Raw genomic sequence first — 14135 nt, forward strand, 5'->3', positions numbered from 1 at the left:
ACTTCAACCAGTTTGGCGTCAAAACATTACAACAAAGCAGTCAAATAAGTGTGTAAACAATATAAAAGATATTTAATGCTAAAACTCTCATATTAAACACCAATGGTATTCAGTAAACTGGTAGTTTAAGTGCTAATGCCCGAGAAGCCGGTGTTTGAAAATTTTTGCAATGAAACAAAATGACCTCAATTAAATCACTCGATTTCATACATACAAAACATTGCAAATAGGGGTGACGGCATTTGGTGATAGTGGCATTACGTTGCAAATAGACAACTACAACTCCCAGAGTCAACTGCTTTAACCTGGCGGTGATTGGCTTGCAAAGAGACAGGCAATTGTGACGTGAATTTGGAGACGCGGGAAACTCTTGACATGTTTACAGGGATGTTGGATATGGGTCATTTCACTGCATGAACTCCAACCAGGTAACATTATTCAGTATGCTTGCAGTAACAAAATATGATCTTTCAACAACTTAACATTACCCGTGAGTTTCCACGAGAGCTACACTGTTGTTGTCAGTTGAGTTAGCTAGCTTAGTTAGCACTGCTGCAGAGGAAGGGAAGCAAGGACAGACAATTTGCACAATGCACTGCTAGTTTGAAAAGAGTTAACGTTACCTTGTTCTGTAACTGTCTCTTTATTTCTGTTATAGGCCAAACTACTTTGTAAGTCATACACTTTACGGTTTGGTGTGTGTCTAAAAGTAGCCTAAACTATGGCAGCACAACTTCAGCACCTAGGGTATGAGGATGAAAAGTTGCAGCGCGTGATGGAGAGGTTGCCTTGCAGAGATGTCCAGGCGAGCATGCTGCTGGCATTGATGGGAGAGGTCTGTGTCTGATTTGAAACATTGTAACATCAAGCGCATTACGGTAAACAGTTTAATAAAGGTTAAATAAAACAACAGATAGTTAGCTGGCTATGACTATCTAACACTGGAACTCTTCCAAGTCAAGTTAAGCTTTTGGTTTTACAAATGTATTGCCATCAAGGCCTGTCGGTTTAACTGCTAAACTGCTTAACACTGTACTGCATGATTGTAGCGGGTTTATTAACGTGTTAATTCAATTAGCTATGTTGACAATGACGCTCATATGGTAACAAAGTTGTAGGCTGTGTGTAGCGGGTTTGGCTTGGAACGTTTTTTTTGCAGTATATGTGAGAAGGAATACAACGTGGTTGCTATGAAAGTGAACTGGGTTTACGTGTGATCAGGGGTGTATTCATTTAGATGATTCTGTTGAAAATTAAAGTATCATGTAGTAGCCTAAATCAATGTTACATTGAACTGGGTAAATGGAATATGAATGACAGTCATCCAATATGCTGTAATAGAAATAAGGCTATGATAATAAAATAAAAAATGATTGTCCTCCTTCATCTTAAACAGCACCCACCACCACAATTACATAATACGTTCAAAAAAAATTCTAGCCCAAATATGTGAATCATTGTATTGACACTTTAATACATGGTATACATTTTGTGCCTACAGCCAGAGCAATGCAGCTACCCTTCCATTTTCATTTATGGTCATCGTGCCACAGGAAAAAGCCATGTGATACACACCTTGCTGAAGGAACTGGAGCTTCCCTATGCCACAGTGAGCTGTGTGGAATGTGTCTCTGTAGGACTGCTGTTTGAGCAGGTTCTCCTCTCCCTCTTTGGCTCCGACTCTGCCTCCCTACTGTCCCGCAGTCCCTCCCTGTCAGACTTCGTACGAGTCTACAAACAACTGTGTGTCCAGGCCTCGGCCAAGCAGACACGATACATTGTGAGTAAAAATCATCCTCACCTGTGATATTCATACTTGATAATCCACTTCTTTTTAAAATTGCATCCTCAGTTACATTGCAGGTTCTCTTTCTGATGAAGTATCACGTGAATTGTTATAAAGCATAATTTGTGGTTTATAATGTATGATGAAACAGTTACAGTGACCTCTGCTGTGTGTATCTGGGTAGGTGCTGGACCGGGCTGAGCTCCTTAGAGATATGGAAGCCAATCTCCTCCCTGCCTTCTTGCGCCTTCAGGAACTGGTAAGAGTCATGTCACCTGTTGAGCATTCTACTTGATTAAGTTGCAGACAGACTGAGTGATGGATGGTGAACTAGCGCAGAAGGGTCCCTTTTTGATTGATGACCTTGAATTGAATGTTTCAAGGAGGCACTCGAATAAGTGCTTTGAAAGGCAGAGATGAGGAAGAATGACAATCATTCTTGATAATCATTCTTTGCATATTAATTCTGAACCTCAAAAGTGCAGATAGACGACCAGAATGTTTAGTTTAGTTTTCGTTTAGTTTTTAAAGCTGAATGCCGCCTGTCTTTATCTTGGTAGAAGTGTTTTAAAAACTCGTCCCCTTGCATTGATATTGTAGTGGTACTGTAAAGGTGTAGTTGACTACTAAATGTTGAACACAAACATAGTTGTATTCTTTGTGAATAACAAATGTGATCTGATCCTGTACCTCTACGTAACGGACACTGTTTCCCTGGCAGGTCGAGGACAATGTGACGGTGATCCTGCTCAGTGAGATCGTGTGGGATAAGTTCCGACCCAACACTGGCTGTTTTGAACCACTACTGCTCCACTTCCCTGACTACAGTAAAGGTACAGCTGTCAACAGATAAGCATCTATGGCCTTTAGCATTGAATTAGGTACAGATGGATGAGTGGCAGTGGAGGCTGCTGAGGGGAGGACGGCTCATAATAATGTCCGCAAAGGCGCAAATGGAATGGCATCAAACACCTGGAAAACATGTGTGTGATGTATTTGATTCCATGCCACTGATTCCACTCCAGTTATTACCACGAGCCTGTTCTCCCCAATTAAGGTGCCACCAACCTCATGTGATTAGTGAGAACTCTTTGTACATGTGGTTTTGCACCAACACTTGAGAAATGACTGTGACTAAGATGGCCCCGAAGAGGATGGCTGACGTTTTACATGCTCCTGACCAATTGTGCTATTTTGTTAGTTTTTCTTTGCATTATTTGTAACTTATTTTCAACTTATTTTGTACATAAAGTTGCTGCTACCGTCTCTTATGACTGAAAATAACTTCTAGACATCAGAACAGCGATTACTAACCACGAACTGGAAGAAGCTTTTTCCTTTAACGAGTCCGAAGGATATACTGCTCTCCCGGGAACATGCCCAAATCCCCGTCATTTGTGTGAAGAAAATACTGAGGAAAAGAGGACACAGATCTGGCTGCCTTCTGAGAATCCGTAGGCGAGTGAGTTAACTCCCACTGCCTTCCGTTCTACTTGCTAACATGCAATCATTGGAAAATAAAATTGATGACCTACGATTTATGATTGTCCTACCAACAGGACATTAAGAACTATAATATCTTATGCTTCACCGAGTCGTGGCTGAATGACGACACGGATAACATAGAACTGGCAGGATTTTCCATGCACTGGCAGAACCGAGATGCTACGCCTGGGAAGACGAGGGGTGGGGTTGTGTGTCTGTTTGTCAATAACAGCTGGTGCTTAATATTAATTAAAGAAGTCTCAAGGTATTGTTCGCCTGAGATAGCTTATCATAAAGTACTCTATAGACCACACTATCTACCAAGAGTTCTCATCTATATTATTTGTAGACGTCTGTTTACCACCACAGACCGATGCTGGCACTAAGACCGCACTCAACCAACTCTATAAGGCCATAAGCAAACAAGAAAATGCTCATCTAGAAGGAGAGTTCCTAGTGGCCGGGGACTTTAATGCAGGCAAACTTAAGTCAGTTTTACCACATTTTTACCAGCATGTCACATGTGCAACCAGGGGGGGGGGGGGGTTCTAGACCACCTTTACTCTACACACAGAGATGCATACAAAGCTCTCCCTGCCCTCCATTTGGCAAATCTGACCATAATTCTATCCTCCTGATTCCTGCTTACAAGCTAAACCTAAAGCAGGAAGTACCAGTGACTCGCTCAATACGGAAGTGGTCAGATGACGAGGATGCTACGCTACAGGACTGTTTTGCTAGCACAGACTGGAATATGTTCTGGGATTCATCCATTGGCATTGAGGAGTATACCACCTCAGTCATCGGCTTCATCAATAAGTGCATCGACAACGTCGTCTCCACAGGGACCGAACGTACATATCCCAACCAGTAACCATGGATTACAGGCAACATCCGCATCGAGCTAAAGGCTAGAGCTGCTGCTTTCAAGGAGCGGGACAATAATCCGGGCGTTTATAATAAATCCCTCTATGCCCTCAGACTAACCATCAAGCAGGTTAAGCGTCAATACAGGATTAAGATTGAATCCTACTACACTGGCTCTGACGCTCGTTGGATGTGGCAGGGCTTGAAAACTATTACAGACGACAAAGGGAAACCCAGACGCAAGCTGCCCAGTGACACGAGCCTACCAGACGAGCTAAATGCCTTTTATGCTCGCTTTGAGGCAAGCAAAACTGAAGCATGCACAAGAGCACCAGCTGTTCTGGATGACTGTGTGACAACGCACTCGGTCGCCGATGTAAGCAAGAGCTTTAAACAGGTCAACATTCAAAAAGACCCGGGGCCAGGTGGATTACCAGGACGTGTACTCCGAGCATGCGCAGACCAACTGGCAAGTGTCTTCACTGACATTGTTAACCTCTCCTTGGCTGAATCTGTAATACCTACATGTTTCAAGCAGACCACCATAGTCCCTGTGCCCAAGGAAGCGAAGGTAACCTGCCTAAATGATTACCGCCCCATAGCACTCATGTCGGTAGCCATGAAGTGCTTTGATAGGCTGGTCATGGCTCACATCAACAGCATCCTCCCGGATACCCTAGGACCCACTCTAATTTGCATACCGCCCTAACAGATCCACAGATGACGCAATCTCAATCGCACTCCAGACTGCCCTTTCCCAGCTGGACAAAAGGAACACCTATGTGAGAATGCTGTTCATTGAGTACAGCTCAGCGTTCAACACCATAGTGCCCATGAAGCTCATCACTAAGCTAAGGACACTGGGACTGAACACCTCCCTTTCAACTGGATCCTGGACTTCCTGACGGGCCGACCGCAGGTGGTAAGGGTAGGAAACTTCACGTCTGCCACGCTGATCCTCAACACTGGGGCCCCTCGGGTGTGTCCTTAGTCCCTTCTGTACTCCCTGTTCACCCACGACTGCGTGGCCAAACACGACTCCAACACTATCATTAATTTTGCAGACTACACAACAGTGGTAGGCCTGATCACTGACAACAATGAGATATCCTATAGGGAGGAGGTCAGAGAACTGGCAGTGAGCAAGACAAAGGAGCTGATCGTGGACTACAGGAAAATGTGGGCCGAACAGGCCCCCATTAACATCAACAGGGCTGTAGTGGAGCAGGTCGAGAGTTTCAAGTTCCTTGGTGTCCACATCACCAACAAACTATCACGGTCCATACACACCAAGACAGTCGTGAAGAGGGCACGACAAAACCTTTTCCCTCTCAGGAGACTGAAAAGATTTGACATGGGTCCCCAGATCCTCAAAAAGTTCTACATCTGCACCATTGAGAGCATCCTGACCGGTTGTATCACCGCCTGGTATGGCAACTGCTCGGCATCTGACTGTAAGGCACTACATAGGGTAGTGCGTATGGCCCAGTACATCACCGGGGCCAAGCCTCCTGCCATCCAGGACCTATATACTAGGCGATGTCGAAGAAAGGCCCATCAAATTGTCAGACTCCAGTCCCCCATAGACTGTTCTCTCTGCTACCACACGGCAAGCGGTACCGGAGCGCCAAGTCTTGGACCAAAAGGCTCCTTAAAAGCTTCTACCCCAAGCCATAAGACTGCTGAACAATTAATCAAATGGCCACCGGACAATTACATTGACACCCCTCCATTTGTTTTCTACACTGCTGCTACTCACTGTTTATTATCTATGCATTGTCACTTCACCCCTACCTACATGTACAAATTACTTCAACTGGTCTGTACCTCTGCACACTGACTCGTTACGGGTACCCTCTGTATATAGCCTCGTTATTGTGTTAATAAAAAGTATTTATTGATTTTATTTTTTACTTTAGTTTATTTGGTAAATATTTTCTTAACTCTTCTTGAACTGTACTGTTGGTTAAGGGCTTGTAAGTAAGCATTTCACAGTAAGGTCTACACTTGTATTAGGCGCATGTGACAAAGTTTGATTTGATTTTGACAGAACACAACAAACAAAGGCATACGTGAGAGAACATCGAGAAAATGAACACTTAGGCTTTAATCAATGTTTGAAAGAATGTCTGAGTTCCTGTACATAAAATGACTATAGTCGTGTGAGAGAGTCTTTGTGTGTGACTTCATTTAAGGCAGGCGTTGACTGAGTGTGTTGTTCCTGTGCAGGGGAGCTGCAGCAGATCCTGTCTGAGGACAGCCACCCATCCTACTCCCCAGAGCTCTACTCTGCCTTCATCAACATCCTACTGGGAGTCTTCTACTCTGTCTGCAGGGACCTCCGAGAGCTCAGACACCTGGTCAGTTATGCATACTCATAGTAACACTGAACTCTCACAGACACATGCTCACACATTCAGACCACACTCAGTAAGGACACAGACACATTCAAAGTAACTCTCAACTCTCACATAGCTGTTAACACGCTGTCATGACACACTCTGACAAAGAACTAGCTCTTGCACCTCTCTCTAGATGTATCTTGATGCCCCCATGTAAGTTTGAAGAGAATGTATGGCATACACCCTTATCCAGTCCTTTAAGATGTATTCTGGGGGCTTAAAGAAATGTCAATAGGTTGGTGCAAGGTGTTCATTTCAGATTTAGGCAACAGTTTGCTCTGAATATGTACGGACACACTCTCCATGCTACCCTTTGAGGATTCAGTATGAGTTTGTTTCCAGGCTATCCATCACTATTTGATTTAGTCCACTTGAGTTACTACTTCTAAGGATTGGGGTTTTCTTTGATATGCAGAATTGTAATAATGATCCAACGCAGACATGTTGTTTACATTGTCATAGTCTGTACTTGTTGTCCTTTCATATTTTTAATTCTCCTTTCAAACAGGCTGCCCTCCATTTCTCTAAATTCGTTGAACCTTTGGAGCAAGGCAAAGGTAATATATTCATATTTCTAGAACAGTAATAACTACATCAATATTTCAATTACTTTGCTGTCTCCCCTTAGTCTCTCTATCTGTACTTTAATTTGATGATGGATTCCTTTCATGTCATCCTCTCTCTAGCTTGTCTCTCAGATTATCAATGTTTAAATTCCAACCTTTATTTTCTCTGCCCTCAGTGAAAGAGAGTGACACTCACAAGCTGTGGAGGAACATCGAGCCTCACCTGAAGAAGGCCATGCAGACGGTGTACCTGCGAGAGGTGTCCAGGTCTGTCTGTGTACATCTGCCTCAGCCAAAGATGATCGACTCCCATTGATTTAGCTTCCGTGACCGACCTTCTCTCATGGACTGACGACAGGCAGCCTTAATTCCGTTTGCCGGCTTTTATTGCACAACAGCGGCTCAGTGCTGCTGGCTCTGTAATAGTGGTGTGTCCCCTGACTTTGTCATGTCTCTGTTCTGCTCAGTGTGCAGTGGGAGCAACAGCTGCAGATGGAGGAGAAGGAGGCAGGAGTCGTGAGAGGTAGGCAAGGAGAAGTGTGGACACACAGATACATATGCACGCATGCACTGAGAACAAGACCGGTGGAAATAACCTAGTTATTTCCCAGACCCCAGCTATCCCCTTGTTTGTGTTGCTGCTTGTCCCCAGCCTGAGAGGGAGTTCAGGAGAGTGGACCCTCTAAACTACCCCTATGTTTATCCCTGAATGGAGGGTCCACTCCAGACTCATTGGTACTAGATACCCAGACAGTGGAAACAACAGCAGATGTTTCTCTCATCTCCTATCCACAAGCCGTCTGTAGATGTTGTACATGTTTCCCAGGTAATGACATTGAGAGCTTCCTCTGCCTTTCTCAGGTCTGTCTGCTCATGCCCATGTGGAGTTGCCTTACTACTCCAAGTTCCTGCTGATAGCTGCATACCTAGCCTCCTACAACCCTGCTCGCACTGACAAACGCTTCTTCCTCAAGGTACCTGTTCTCTCCTCAGCACCTGAACCTCATTCACCTCACCATCACAAAAGCTAGACACATGACTGTCAAGTCATCATTGGAATAGGAGTCAGTTGTTAAACATCAATGCCACCTGCTATTCACCAACTCTATTTACCTGCTACTTTTCCTACTCATATTTCTTTTTTTCCTTTTCTCTTTTTTTTGTGTGTGTGGGGGGTAGATCAGCTTTAACATTGCAGATGGATTGTAGTTTATATCAATGTAATTGTTTGCATAATCCCCCTCCCCCCCTTGTGTGTGTTTTAGTTGGTGATTTACATGATTCTCTCTCTCCCTTACCCAACAGCACCATGGCAAAATAAAAAAGACCAACTTTTTGAAGAAACATGAAAAGGTGATTGTCTTTAGCTAAAGCTGTTGTACTATTCTTTAGGTTTAGTCAATGAGATGTTCTACCTAGTGAATTCACCTCCCTCCCATTCAGACCAGTAATCACCTGCTGGGGCCCAAGCCGTTCCCTCTGGACCGTCTCCTGGCCATCTTCTACAGTGTGGTGGACAGCAGAGTGGCCCCCACCGCCAGTGTTTTCTGTCAGGTCAGCTGAGACACTCAGGCTTTCTGCAGTGCCATCCAAGGGATCATTTCAATTGTTTTATTTAACCTTTATTTTGACAGGGAGTTATGCTGAGATCAAGGTCTCTTACAGATGAGCCCTGTATCAAACCTACACATCACTATACACATGAATATACAAGTCAATACATGAAAAGTAAAACGCAATCATATATACTGAACAAAAATATAAATGCAACTTTCAAAGATTTTGCGGAGTTACAGTTGATATAATATATTCATTAGGCCCTTATCTATGGATCTCGCATGACTAGGAAGGGGAGCAGCTATGGGTGGTCCTGGGAGGGCATAGGGAGCCGAGTTTTCCCCACAAAAGGGCTTTATTATTTATATATATATATATATATTATATAATATATTATATATATTATATATATTATATATATATATATATTATATAATATATTATATATATATTATATATATATAGAGATATATATTATATATATTATATATATTATATATTATATATATATATATATATATATATAAATAATAAAGCCCTTATTATATATATATTATATATATATTATATATTATATATATATATATATATATATATATATATATATATATATATATATATATATATATATATATATATTATATATATATATATATTATATATATATTACATATATATATATTACATATATATATATTATATATATATATATATATATAATATATATATATATTATATATATATATTATATAATATAGCCCTTATATATATATATTATATATATATATTATATATATATTACATATATTACATATATATATATTACTCCTCAGTGTCCCCCCCCCCCCCCCCCCCCCACATTCCTGCAGGTGAAGAAGCTGGATATGGAGGTCCTTGGCTGGAAAGATTTCTTGAACATTTCTAGGATATTTTATTTCAGCTCATGAAACATGGGACCAACACTTTACATGTTGCATTTTATATTTTTGTTCAGTATAAAACAAACTCATTCTTCAGTGAAAAGGTCCTCAATCAGCTCTGACTCTGAACTGGGATCATGGAAAATGATGTAGCGATGTTGTTTAGTGGAACTCCTGGAACAACGCCAAATGAAACATGGTTGATGACAAGCCCCCCCCCCCACACAGATCTCCTCCCTGGTGACCCTTCAGCTGTTGAATCAGGTGGGCCACGATGACCAGCTGGATGCGCCTAAATACAAATGTGCTGTCTCTCTGGACTTCATCCTCACCATCTCCAGGTGTGTATATGTTACTGTTGTCTTTAGTGCAGGGCTCTCCAACCGTGTTCCTGGAGACATACCCTCCATTAGGTGTTCGCTCCAACCCCAGTTGTAACTGATCTCTTTCGGTTCATCAACCAACCGGTTGGGGGGAACCTACTGGAGGGTAGCTCTCCAGGAACAGGGTTGGAGGGAACCTACAGGAGGGTAGTTCTCCAGGAACAGAGTTGGAGGGAACCTACAGGAGGGTAAGCTCTCCAGTAACAGGGTCGGAGAGCCCTGCTTTAGTGTATTCGCCACAGATCTGTTTTACTGTTAGACATTTCTATTTTTAGAATATCAGATGCTGACTTTCGTGACCCACTGCTCTTAATTTCCAGGACTGTGAGCTTTGACATGGTAAAGTACCTGTATGACTTCCTCTAGCCGTGGTGGTTTAAGGGAGAGGAATTCATCTGGACTCTGATGGAATGGAATGTACTGGTGAACATTGGACAAACATGAGCAGAAAGGTGGGAGATGCTTCTCTTGTCTGGACTCCTCACTGTGTGTGCACTGTGCAGGACCAGAGGACTATGGAGTCATTAAGCCTATGCTTTATTGCCCCCTGGTGACTGACTGGAACCACTGTCAGACACCAGCATCTGCAGCATTGTGACTGTACTGTATTGTGAATGCGCCTATTGATTCCCTAGCTACACCTGTTTGATTGTGGTGAACAAACAATAGAGAACATTCATAATTTTCTGGATTCACAGGAGCCCTTGGATATCTTTGGGTTTTGGTGGACTTTAATATTATTTTTCAGTACTTCAAAATAAAATGTCCCTGTTAACAAAGGTTTCATAATTGTGACAGGATTCTGTTCTCTCCATAGTCTGACATCTACAGCTACGCACAATAAGAACCTGGTAGAATGAAAGATTCATCAAAGACTTCTTAAGGTACAAAAATGGAGGGAATATAATAAACTCAGCAACAAAAAAAGTCCCTTTTTCAGGACCCTGTCTTTCAAAGATAATTTGTAAAAATCCAAATAACTTCACAGATCTTCATTGTAAAGGGTTTAAACACTGTTTCCCATGCTTGCTCGGTCTTAAGACACTAACATCTTACAGACGGTAGGCAATTAAGGTCACAGTTATGAAAACTTAGGACACTAAAGAGGCCTTTCTACTGACTCTGAAAAAACACCAAAAGAAAGATGCCCAGGGCCCCTGCTCATCTGCGTGAACGTGCCTTAGGCATGCTGCAAGGAGGCATGAGGACTGCAGATGTGGCCAAGGCAATAAATTGCAATGTCCGTACTGTGAGACGCCTAAGACAGCGCTACAGGACAGACAGCTGATCGTCTTCTGAGTGGCATACCATGTGTAACAACACCTGCACTGGATCAGTACATTCAAACATCACACCTGCGGGACAGGTACAGGATGGCAACAACAACTGCTTGAGTTACACCAGGAACGCACAATCACTCCATCAGTGCTCAGACTGTCTGCAATAGGCTGAGAGAGGCTGGACTGAGGGCTTGTAGGCCTGTTTGTAAGGCAGGTCCTCACCAGACATCACCGGTAACAACGTCGCCTATGGGCACAAACCCACCGTCGCTGGACCAGACAGGATTGGCAAAAAGTGATATTCGACGTGTAGCGGTTTTGTCTCACCGGGGGTGGTGGTCGGATTCGCGTTTCTCGTCGAGTGAGGGTTAGTTATACTGAGGCCTGTACTCTGGAGCGGGATCGAGGTGGAGGGTCCGTCATGGTCTGAGGCGGTGTATCACAGCATAATCGGACTGAGCATGTCATTGCAGGCAATCTCAACGCTGTGTGTTACAGGGAAGACATCTTCCTCCCTCATGTGGTACCCTTCCTGCAGGCTTATCCTGACATGACCCTCCATCATGACAATGCCACCGCCATACTGCTCGTTCTCTGCGTGATTTCCTGAAAGACAGAAATGTCATTGTTCTGCCATGGCCAGCAAAGAGCCCGGATCTCAATCCCATTGTCCACGTCTGGGACCTGTTAGATGTGAGGGCTAGGGCCGTTCCCCCCAGAAATGTCCGGGAACTTGCAGGTGCCTTGGTGGAAGAGTGGGGTAACATCTCACAGCAAGAACTGGCAAATCTGGTGCAGTCCATGAGGAGGAGATACACTGCAGTACTTAATGCAGCTGGTGGCCACACCAGATACTGACTGTTACTTTTGATTTTGACAGCCCCCCCCCGTTTCTTCAGGGACACATTGTTCCATTTCTGTTAGTCACATGTCTGTGGAACTTGTTCAGTTTATGTCTGTTGTTGAATCTTATGTTCATACTAAATATATACACATGTTAAGTTTGCTGAAAATAAACGCAGTTGACAGTGAGGACGTTTCTTTTTTTGCTGAGTTTATCTCTAGGTTTCCTTCTCTTTGATTCTAGATCTTGCGTTCCCATGAAGTCAAATTGCTCCGTTGGCGTAAATGGCTGTGCTGATAGTATGAAATAAGGTTGGCACAATAATCATGTAAATGACAATTATGGGCAATAACTGTGAACAAAAATGTTAATTATTCTTGAAACCTTCATTTTAGGAGGGGGAGGGGTGGTTCCACTTTATTTAGTAAATATAGACAAGTTTACTCAATAGCAATTTTTCATTTTTACATGAGGGTAAAGTTGGTCATCGTTTTACGAGCAGAACGGCATGGTCGAGAGGAGAAACTTTCTTTCCAAATGTTCCAAGCGGTCAAACCCATTCATTTTTGAGATGCTGTTGTCACCAAAGCTGTGTCGTATTCATTAGGTATGTCATGGCTATTTTCAAAGATTCAGTATAATACATTAAAAGTGCAAAATATTTTTCAACAAAAATGGAAAAAAAAAAAAATCCATGACCGTTTTCATGACAATTAATCATTTCCCAAAATTCTATAATGGTCAAAGCCCAAGTACTACGTAGTCTCTCAGATTCTCTTTAAACTATATGTGGGAGGGTTCTGAGCTAAAGCACTAGGTAGTTGCAGTCCACTTGTCTCATTGGTCCTGTGTAGCTCAGTTGGTTGAGCATTGTGCTTGCAACACCAGGGTTGTGGGTTCAATTCCCACGGGGAACCAGTATGAAAATGTATGCACTCGCTACTGTAAGAAGCTCTGGATAAAGAGTGTCTGCTAAATGACTAAAATGTAAAATGATCAGCTCTCCATGATGGTTGACATCCTTCCTGATAACAGTGCATTGATTTAGTATATGTGGTTAGTGGTGTGTTATGGGCTGCAGTTGTAGATTATTAATACTTTCTGGGTTGACAGGTGCTATATTCCTGGGTACTTGTTTATTTGTCACTAGCCAGTGAATCCCGTAACAATGGTGATGACAATGGCCTCCTCTTGAACCAGCTTTGGGATGTGCCTGCAAGCTGAGGCTGTGTTTTAGAGATGATTAAAGACCATTGTCCAGCACAGCACAACGCAGTCTGTCCTGCCTGTCTGCAGAGGTAAAGCCAGTACAGTCAGATCCACAACGGGAGTTTTGGTGGTTTCTGGTCCTCACCCTGACTGACTGTGACCTCAACTCCTTTTTATTTGGTTTGGGTGTTTTCTATATATCAACCGGCATATGTATTCATATTTTACATGCTGCTGACTGTCAGACTGCCATGGTCTGTGTTCCTCCTTCCAGATTCATTCAGATCCATGTAAGTACTGCGTAACCTTTTTGTAGTGCTTTATGGATGTGTGTTACCATGGAAATGGGTCCTGGTTGTCATGGAAACCATATTGGCACGGTCTGTCTTGTGACTCACCTCCCTGTCTCCCTCATTACGCCACAGAGACTGTAATGTCTGTTAGGCATTTTGATTTCTAAAACAATAGGGAGCAATTAAAGCTGTGGAGTGTGATGAAAATATTGTTGGACTTGTTGGCTGCTTTTCTTTCACTCTGGTCCAACTCATCCCAAACCATCTCAATTTGAGTTGAGGTCGGGTGATTGTGGAGGCCAGGTCATCTGATGCATCACTCTCCTTTTTGGTCAAATAACCCTGACACAGCCTGGAGGTGTGTTGGGTCATTGTCCTGTTGAATAACAAATGATAGTCCCACTAAGCGCAAACCAGATAGGATGGAGTATCGCTGCAGAACGCTGTGGTAGCTATGCTGGTTAAGTGTGCCTTGAATTCTAAATAAATTACCAACAGTGTGGGGGCCACACCATCACATCACCTCTTCCATGCTTCACGGTG

General features: G+C 43.0%; 1 protein-coding gene across 1 annotated transcript; it reads left to right on the forward strand.

Moving 5' to 3' along the window:
* Positions 1-324: 324 nt before the first annotated feature.
* LOC139379305 (origin recognition complex subunit 5-like) lies at positions 325-10745 on the forward strand. The gene is made up of 14 exons (XM_071122108.1): positions 325-428; positions 659-835; positions 1502-1780; positions 1971-2045; positions 2508-2619; positions 6368-6498; positions 7049-7097; positions 7283-7373; positions 7574-7629; positions 7968-8080; positions 8412-8459; positions 8550-8660; positions 9812-9924; positions 10287-10745. The coding sequence occupies exons 2-14, from the start codon at positions 722-724 to the stop codon at positions 10330-10332; spliced, it is 1338 nt and encodes a 445-aa protein (XP_070978209.1). The 5' UTR covers positions 325-428; positions 659-721; the 3' UTR covers positions 10333-10745.
* Positions 10746-14135: the final 3390 nt, after the last annotated feature.

Source organism: Oncorhynchus clarkii, chromosome 21 (genome assembly GCF_045791955.1).
Source record: "Oncorhynchus clarkii lewisi isolate Uvic-CL-2024 chromosome 21, UVic_Ocla_1.0, whole genome shotgun sequence".
Classification (NCBI taxonomy): domain Eukaryota; kingdom Metazoa; phylum Chordata; class Actinopteri; order Salmoniformes; family Salmonidae; genus Oncorhynchus; species Oncorhynchus clarkii.